This window comes from Staurois parvus, unplaced genomic scaffold, assembly GCF_062004578.1.
Source record: "Staurois parvus isolate SC_StPar_1 unplaced genomic scaffold, SC_StPar_1.0 ptg001151l, whole genome shotgun sequence".
NCBI classification, from domain to species: domain Eukaryota; kingdom Metazoa; phylum Chordata; class Amphibia; order Anura; family Ranidae; genus Staurois; species Staurois parvus.
The window spans coordinates 160,119-169,655 of NW_028318947.1; the positions used below are offsets into that span (position 1 = coordinate 160,119).

A 9,537-nucleotide genomic window follows, 5' to 3' on the forward strand; every position below is an offset into this window, starting at 1 on the left:
TGTCATTCAAAGTGCGACAGCGCTGAAAGCTGAAAATTGGCCTGGGCGGGAAGGGGGTGAAAGTGCCCGGTAGGCAAGTGATTAAGGAGGAATTGCACTCCATATCCCTATTGGCTGCCTTTAGCAATCACTGCACTGCCTTCCCTTACACATTGACAGTACTGGCATTTGCCCGAATCAAGTATGGCGGCCGGGAAGCCCGGTCACGCCGGAAGTGATGCAGAACCCGGCAGTAGCGCCTTGGAAGGTGACAGCTCCGCAGGGCAGGACTCATCATGGTGGAGCAGCTCCGGCGGGACTTCGCACCCCCACAGGTCGATGTGGAAGAGGCGGGCCGGATTATGGAGACGTTCTCCCGGGGACACAGCTCGGAGGGGCGGCGGGTGGTGCTCATCACCTCGGGGGGTACGAAGGTTCCTCTGGAGTCCCGCACCGTGCGATTCCTGGATAACTTCAGCAGCGGCCGGAGAGGAGCCGCCTCAGCCGAGTACTTCCTCAGGGCCGACTACGCCGTCATCTTCCTGCACCGGCACCGCTCCCTCTTCCCGTACAGCCGCCGCTACAGCAACCAGAACTGGCTGGACAGTCTCCGCCTACTGCCCGTTCCCGCAGGGGAAGAGCCCCGGGTGGAGGCGGAGCCGAATTGTCTGCCCGGCATAGTGCCAGTCCTGGAGGAGTATGAGAGGATGAAGGGGGCGCGACGGATGTTGAGTCTGGAATACCACACCCTCTCCGACTACCTGCACCTCCTGCTGGCCGCCGCCAGGGCACTCAGCCCGCTAGGTGAGAGGGGACCCCAAACACAACACTGCACCCAGGGTCACCCCCAACACCCAGGACATGACTTCAGATACCTATCTGGGAGAGACAGTCCACCTGCTAGGGAAGAGGGTGACCCCAAATACCTACCTGCCCAGGGGATGACCCCCAATTGCTTACCTGTCTTAGGGGCATGGAGCCAGTCGGCCCGCCTGGTGGTCATTAAACCCACGGGGTGACCCCAAACACCCGCCTGCTCCTGTCTGGAGAGGGAAAGGGCACTCAGCCCCTTGGGTGGGGTGACCCTGTTCACCTACCGCCTCTTCTTGTCCATACAGATATGGGTCCTCAGTCTGCTAGGTGGGCATTATACCCAGGGTGACCCAAAGCACCCGCCTCACCTTCCTGTCTGGGGGGCATAGAGGTCCTCAACACAGCATGTATGTATTTTACTTGAAAGGTAACCCCAACCAACTGCACCTACCTGTCCAGGTGTTATTGGGGTCCTCAGCCTGCTAGGTGCTCACTATACTTAAAGGGTGACGCCAACCAACTGCACCTACCTGTCCATGTATTATTGGGGTCCTCAGCCTGCTACGTGGGCATTATACCTATGGTGACCCCAAACGCCCATCTTCCCTTCTTATCTGGGAAGAATATAGTGGTCCTCAGCCTGCTAGGTAGGCAGTACAGTCAGGGTGACCCCAAGCAAACACCTACCTGCTCCTTTCTTTCCAGATAGTATAGAGGTACTCTGCCTGCTAGGTGGTCACTATACTTAAAGGGTTATACTTAAAGGGTGTTCTAACCAACTGCACCTACCTGTCTGGGTGGTATTGAGGTCCTCAGCCTGCTAGGCAGACATTATACCTATGGCTACCCCAAACACCCATCTTCCCTTCTTATCTGGGAAGAATATGAGGTCCTCATCCTACTAGGTGGGCATTACACTTAGAGTGACCCCAAACACTCTGCTCCCCTTCCTGTCCAGGTGGTGTAGAGGTCCTCAGCCTGTTGGGTGAACATTACACCCGGAGTGACCCCAGACACCCACTTCCCCTACCTATCCAGGAGTTGAGAGGTCTTTAGCCCCTAGGTGTGCAATATATTTAGAAGATGACCCCCAAAAATCCACCTTCTCTTCCTGTCTGGTTGTAAAGGCTGATATAGAGGTCCACAACCCTCCAGTGAGGCATTACACTGGGGGTGACCAGTCAAGGCTTAGTCTTCCTTCCCTTAGCCTGCTAGGTGGGAATTATTATACAAAAAGGTTGACCCCAACCAAATACCCCTCCTCTGTCCAGGTGGTATAGAGGTCCTCAGCCCACTAGGCAAGAATTATACTTGAAGGGTGGCCAAAAGTCCTCAGGTGGAAGGTACATTAAGGTGGCGCCAGCCACCTACCTGACTATACCTGTCTAGGTGGTATAGAGGTCCTTATCCTCCTAGATGTAGATCACCCAGGTTGACCAAATCAACTCCCCTTTTCTTGTCTGGGTGTAAAGACTGGTGAAGAGGTCCTCAGACCACTAGGTAGGCATTACACCCGGGGTGGCCAGCCAAAGCTTAGTCTGCCTTCCCTCAACCAGCTAGATTACACCCAACAAACTGCACCTTCCTGTCTTTGCCTGTGTCCTGTAGAAGCCCTCAGCCCACAAAGTGGTATTACACCCAGGGGTGGCTTACAAGATGTAGTATTACATATTTCAACCTGCGAAGTGAGCTTTGCACCTGGGACGACCCCAAACACATACCTGCCCCTTCCTGCCTGGGTCTAAGGACTTGGAGAGAAACCCTTAGCCTGCTAGGTGGGCATTATATGTTATACCTTTCCCCTCCTGTGTGCAGGCTGTAGAAGTCCTTAGCCCACTAGGTGGGCATTACACCCGAGGGTGACCTGCTAAGGTGTAGTTTTCCTTCACTCAGTCCCTTAGGTGAGCAACACACCTTTGGTGATCCCAACCACCTACCTGCCCCTTTCTGCTTGAGTCTAATTAGGATTTTAGAGGTTCTCAGCAAGCTGGGCATTATGTATGGTGGATGACCCCAACCACTTGCCCCTTCCTGCCTGGGTATAAGTGCTATAGAGACCCCTAGCCCTCTAGGTGGACATTACCCCCAGGGCTTACTTGTCCTCCTTGCCTGTGTGTGCTATGTGGGGGGGGGGGGGGGGCACAGAGTAGACATTATTATTAGTGCTGTAGAGGTCCTCAGCCGTCCAGTTGGACATTACATTGGGGGGACATCTATTACCTCCTGCCTGGGTGTCTGCACCATAGTGGGCACATGTCAGGGATGATTCATAGTACATCTTCCAGGTTTATCACTTCCTGAATGCTGGTGTGTAGTATAGAAGTCTCCAGCCCTGTAGGTGGGTGTAGTGGTGGGTTGTCACCTCCTGCTCGGGGGGTGTGCAGTATAGTGGGCACAGCTCGGGGGAAGGGACAGATGTAATACTCTCTGATTTGTGCTCCTTATAATGCAACAGGTGAATGCCAATCCCCAGTGCTCTGCCCACCTAGCGGGCTATGGACAGGACATCCATCAGGACAAAGAAGGTGAGGGGGTGTCAAACCCCAGTAGTGTGATGCCTACCTGTCTGGGTGTCTGCATTGTAAGAAGCACAGATCTGGATGTGCAAGGAGTGATCAGACACAGGTAAGTATGCATCTGTCAGTCCCAGTGTTTTCTGTGTACCAGTGAGTAGTAGTACTTCTGAGTGTCAGCCTTGGCGGTAGCGGTAGCTTTCCCTTTGTGACTAAATGTGTGATAAGGGGCGCATGGCTTAGTATACAGGGGTGATCACACACTGCCTGCCTGCCAGTCTCAGTATGTCTTCCATGCCATGGAGTAGTGTTGCAGTTTCCAGATTAGCGGCATAGTATTGAAAGCCGGAGGTAGCCAGGCATTTGGCCTTTTTTTGTAGAAAGAAAGTCATTATTGACAGCGTCTTCCCTTTAGGGGCCTCAGAGCCAGATTCCAGGGAGCACTCCAGCTGACTGCGCCAGCAGCCGGAGATCGTCGTGTATGGCAGAAATGTATAGTATGCAACGGAGATCAGAGACAGGCAGTGCATTAGGAGAGCTGCCCATCTAGACTGGTGATTGATGGAGAAAAGGTCTTCTCCATATCCTGGTGATAGGCAGTAGGGCCAACGCTGGCAGCTTGCTTAGGAACAAAATCTTAAATTGTGGTTATTTTGTTTTTTAAATATTTTTTGTATACATCTAATTTCCGTTGTTTTTTTTCCAGGATCAAACGCCATGTTCTACTTGGCTGCAGCAGTGTCAGACTTCTACATCCCAGCATCAGAGATGCCAGAACATAAAATCCAGTCATCTAGTGGTCCATTGCAGGTACCCTCTACACTCACAGTACACCAGAATTGATCAGCACTTACATTGTCTGAAGCACTTTACTGAGTCCCTTGACTTCAGTGACAGTACATGTATACAGTGCAGCCAGCTTGTTCCCTCAGTACCAGTTTTCTTTTCCCCAGTGGAACCAGCTAACCTAGCTGCACATTTTTGGATGACACCCAAAATGATTGTATTTAAGTGGGACCTGCCCTGATAGACCATGCAGGCTGCCATGTTGGACCTCTTCTGAAAACACTGGACAAAGCAGGGTTTGGCAATCTGTCAGGTTTTTACGGCTGTCTTTGTTCCCAATGAAAGGAACACAGCACATTTTAGTGGCGTGAGGAAGGGTTAGAACTCCTGACAATATTTTAAAGGTGAACTCCAGCCTTCTCTTCTGTCTTGCATAGTGGTACAGGCTCATCTCATCTGTAGCAAGTTAGAGAGCCCACCTCACTTTACGGCTGGATGACGTTGAGCATCATCTTTTTCTTGCCCAGCCTGACTGTCCCTGACCCTCACCTGAGTTCAGGATGGTCTGGAGCGGGGAGAGCCTGCACTTGGGTAGGCCGGTGAGAAGAGAATTACAGTAGTCAAGGCGTGAGATGATGAGGGAGTGTACTAGACATTTGGTGGTGTCAAGGGTGAGGAAGGTACGTATCTTGGCAATGTTGCGAAGATGGAGCCTGCATGTGTTTGTGAGTGATTTGACATGCGGTTGGAAGGAGAGGTTCGAGTCAAGAATGACGCCAAGGACTTTGGCTTGCGGGGCAGGAGTGATAGTGGAGTTGTTGGTGATGATGGATAGGATGGGGGGGGGGGTGTTGGCAGGGGGAAAGACGAGGAGCTCGGTTTTGGAGAGGTTGAGCTTGAGGAAATGTAGCGACATCCAGTCTGAGATGTCATTTAGGAGGTGAGTGATGCGGGCGGAGATAGTGGGGGTGAGGAGAGGGGTGGAGAGGTAGATTTGGGTGTCGTCGGTATAGAGGTGTTAGTTGAAGCCGTGAGAGTGTATGAGTTTGCCCAGGGAGGAGGTGTAGATGGAGAAGAGAAGGGGTCCAAGGACAGAGCCTTGGGGGACCCCAACAGAGAGGGGGAGGGAGGGGGAGGTGGCACCATTGTAGGTGACACTGAAGGAGCGTCGGGATAGGTAGGATGAGAACCAAGAGAGAGCAGTATCTCTGATGCCAAGGGAGAGTAGTTTATTAAGGAGGAGGGGGTGGTCAACTGTGTCGAAGGCCGCAGAGAGGTCCAGGAGAAGGAGGACAGAGTAGTCGCCCTTGGCTTTGGCGTTTAGTAGGTCGTTAGTGATTTTGGGGAGGGCAGTTTCAGTGGAGTGTAGGGGACGGAAGCAGGACTGTAGAGGGTCAAGGAGGTTATTGTCTGTAAGGTGGGAGCTTACTTCTCATAACTTTTGCCACATTTTATTATGTTACAGCCTTATTCCAAAATGGATTAAATTAATTTTTTTCCTCAACATTCTACAAACAATATCTCATGACAACATGAAAGAAGTTCGTTTTGAAATCTTTGCAATTTATTAAACATAAAAAACGAAATAAAAAAAAACACATGTACATAAGTACAGCCTTTGCCATGACACTCAAAGTTGAGCTCTGGTGCATCCTGTTCCCACTGATCATCCTTGAGATGTATCCACAACTTGATTGGAGTCCACCTGTGGGAAATTCAGTTGATTGGACATGATTAGGAAAGGCATAAACCTGTCTATATAAGGTCCCACAGTTAACAGTGCATGTCAGAGCACAAACCAAGCCATGAAGTCCAAGGAATTGTCCGTAGACCTCCGAGACAGGATTGTATCAAGGCACAGATCTGGGGAGGGGTACAGAAAAATTTCTGCAGCATTGATTGTCCCAATGAGCACAGTGGCCTCTGTCATCCATAAATGGAAGACGTTTGGAACCACCAGGAATCTTCCTAGAGCGAGCCTCCTGGCCATAATGAGCGATCGAGGGAGAAGGGCCTTCGCCAAGGAGGTAACCAAGCACCCGATGGTCACTCTGAAAGAGCTCCAGCGTTTCTCTGTGGAGAGAAGAAAACCTTCCAGAAGAACAACCATCTCTGCAGCACTCCATCAATCAGGCCTGTATGGTAGAATGGCGAGACGGAAGCCACTCCTCAGTAAAGGGCAAATGGCAGCCCACCTGGAGTTTGCCAAAAGGCACTTGAGGGACTCTCAGACCATGAGGAACAAAACTCTCTGGTCTGATGAAACAAAGATTGAACTCTGGGCTGCATGCCAAGCGTCATGTCTGGAGGAAATCAGGCACCGCTCACCACCTGGCCAATACCATCCCTACAGTGAAGCATGTGGTGGCAGCATCATGCTGTGGGGATGTTTTTCAGCTGCAGGAACTGGGAGACTAGTTGGGCTTGCAGGACAGATGAATGCAGCAATGCACAGAGATATCCTTGATGAAAACTTGTTCCAGAACGCTCTGGATCTTAGATTGGGGCGACCGTTCATCTTTTAACAGGACAACAACCCTAAGCACACAATGGAGTGGCTATGGGCCAACTCTGTGAATGTCCTGGAGTGGCCCAGCCAGAGTCCAGGCTTGAATCCGATTGAACATCTCTGGAGAGATCCGAAAATGTCTGTGCACCGACGCTCCCCATCCAACCTGATGGAGCTTGAGAGGTACTGCAAGGAAGAATGGGGGAAATTGCCCAAAAATAGGCGTGCCAAGCTTGTAGCATCATACTCCAAACGACTAGAGGCTGTAATTGATGCTAAAGGGGCTTCAACAAAGTATTGAGCAAACGCTGTGAATACTTATGTACATGGGGTTTTTTCTTTTTAATAAAAGTGCAAAGATTTCAAAATGAACTTCTTTCACATTGCCATTATGGGTTGTTTGTAGAATGTTTGAGGGGAAAAAATGAATTTAATCCATTTTGGAATAAAGCTGTAACATAACAAAATGTGGCAAAAGTTAAGCGCTGTGAATACTTACTGTATGCACTCCCGAGATGGGGGTGGGGGGTTCTCAGACTGGAGTAAAGTTAGGGTAGGGATGTAATCCTGCTTCATTTTGCTGCAACAAAAAGTTGTCCATTTTGAATTATTTCAGATTACAATGAAGATGGTTCCTAAAATGCTGTCGCCATTGGTGAAAGACTGGGCCCCCAAAGCCTTTGTGATTTCTTTTAAACTGGAAACTGATCCAGAGATATTAATCGAGAGAGCTCGGAAAGCCCTGGAAACCTACCGCCACCAGGTTGTAGTGGCCAATGTGCTGGATACACGGAGGTCCTATGTAATGGTTGTGACCAACACAGAAGACACTAAGCTATTCGTGTCTGACAAAGAAGAGAGCTTGGGCATAGAGATTGAGGATAAGATTATCAATGACTTGACCTCCCGTCATACAAATTTCATTAAGCAGACCAGCACATACTCTCAATCCAATCAGGGGTTGTGATGATTCTCCATGGGTCATGGCACTCTACTACATCTCAAGATTACGAAGGTGTCATATATTATGATGTACTATGCAACCCCCTTTACAAATATTTCACAAGTTTGCTCAGCAACTTGTCTATTCCGTCCATGATGAGGCATTTGTACCTGTTATACTGCCTGTCAGTTTCTGGAAAGCACAGAATGTCTCTGCTAATTTAGCTAACAGGAGAGAGATGGCAGAGATACCAGCAGGGAGATGAAAAGAAAGCAAATTCTAGTAGACAGTCTAGGAGGCTAAATCTGACCTTGGGGAATCATGATATGAATTTGCTCATACCTGTGTATGCTGTGTACATCTGTATAAAATTATTGTAAATATTACAACTAAAATATCAAAATCCGTATTTTTGTAATGTTTGTGTTGTGGATCAGAACCGGTTCTATTTCCAGTACAGACCAACCAAGAAGTAAGAGCCACCTGTATTGCCTGAAGTGGCTCTCCTTCCCTTTCATTATTTAGGCTGCTGTGGACAGCAGATATTTCTTCATGGTTTAGGCCACCAACTTTTACACCCATGTTTAACGTGTAGAATGTAAAATGCACCCCCCCCATGTGACAGCAGAGAAAGGAATCTTCTCTCTGCACAGGCTGTCACTCTTTGAAAACAGCATGGATATCAGCTTGTAATTTTCAATGACCTGCGAGGGTGCTGGTGAGCGCTCTTGTAGTTCAATGATTCTTCCTACAACTCAGCAACTGTCTGCTCATAAGGGAGGGTACGGGAAGACAGCTGAGTCTTTGGGATTCCTGCCTGTGGTTTCCTGATAGTGGGTGCAATTCTTTACAGGCTGCAGTGTTAAAAAAAAAAAAATATATATATATATATACACACACACACAAAAACCTTAGCCTTTAAAACACCACTGTCATTGTATTAGTTTTACTTAACAGGTGAAACTCAAAAAATTTTAATATTTTTGCAAAAGTTCATTTTTCAGTAATGCAACTTAAAAAGTGAAACTAATATATGAGAGACTCATTACATGCAAAGCAAGATAGTTCAAGCCGTGATTTGTCATAATTGTGATGATTATGGCTTACAGCTCATGAAAACCCCAAATCCACAATCTCAGAAAATTAGAATATTACATGCAATCAATAAAACAAGGATTGTACATAGAACAATATCGGACCTCTGAAAAGTATAAGCATGCATATGTACTCAGTACTTGGTTTGGGCCCCTTTTGCAGCAATTACTGTCTCAATGCGGCGTGGCATGGAAGCTATCAGCCTGTGGCACTGCTGAGGTGTTATGGAAGACCAGGATGCTTCAGTAGAGGTCTTCAGCATTGTTCGGCCTCATGTCTGTCATCTTTCTCTTGGCAATGCCCCATAGATTCTCTATGGGGTTCAGGTCAGGAGAGTTTGCTGTCCAATCAAGCACAGTAATCCCACGGTCATTGAACCAGGTTTTGGTGCTTTTGGCAGTGTGGGCAGGTGCCAAGCCCTGCTGGAAAATGAAGTCAGCATCCCCATGAAGCTCATCTGCGGAAGGAAGCATGAAGTGCTCCAAAATCTCCTGGTAGATGGCTGCGTTGACCCTGGACTTAATGAAGCACAGTGGATCAACACCAGCAGATGACATGGCTCCCCAAATCAACACAGACTGTGGAAACTTCACACTGGACTTCAAGCATCTTGCAGTGTGTGCCTCTCCATTCTTCCTCCATACTCTGGGTCCTTGGTTTCCAAATGAGATGCAAAAGTTGCTCTCATCAGAAAAGAGGACTTTGGACCACTGAGCAACAGACCAGGTCTGTTTTTCTTTAGCCCAGGTAAGAAGCTTCTGACGTTGTTTGTTGTTCAGGAGCGGCTTGACAAGAGGAATACGACATTTGAAGCCCATGTCCAGGATCTGTCTGTGTGTGGTGGATCTTGATGCACTGACTCCAGCCTCAGTCCACTCCTTGTGAAAGTCCCCAACACT

General features: G+C 48.8%; 1 protein-coding gene across 1 annotated transcript; it reads left to right on the forward strand.

The window, feature by feature from the left end:
- Positions 1 to 224: 224 nt before the first annotated feature.
- Positions 225 to 7,952, forward strand: PPCS (phosphopantothenoylcysteine synthetase). The gene is made up of 3 exons (XM_089659386.1): positions 225 to 783; positions 4,012 to 4,115; positions 7,217 to 7,952. Exons 1-3 carry the CDS (start codon positions 276 to 278, stop codon positions 7,565 to 7,567), a joined length of 963 nt encoding a protein of 320 aa, XP_089515512.1. The 5' UTR covers positions 225 to 275; the 3' UTR covers positions 7,568 to 7,952.
- The last annotated feature ends 1,585 nt before the right edge of the window (positions 7,953 to 9,537 follow it).

Excerpts from the sequence above, each read along its gene's own strand:
- PPCS (XM_089659386.1), top strand. The coding sequence starts at position 276 with ATGGTGGAGCAGCTCCGGCGGGACTTCGCACCCCCACAGGTCGATGTG. Across the intron at positions 784-4,011 it reads CAGGGCACTCAGCCCGCTAG|GATCAAACGCCATGTTCTAC; the intron begins GTGAGAGGGGAC and ends TTTTTTTTCCAG. Across the intron at positions 4,116-7,216 it reads CATCTAGTGGTCCATTGCAG|ATTACAATGAAGATGGTTCC; the intron begins GTACCCTCTACA and ends GAATTATTTCAG.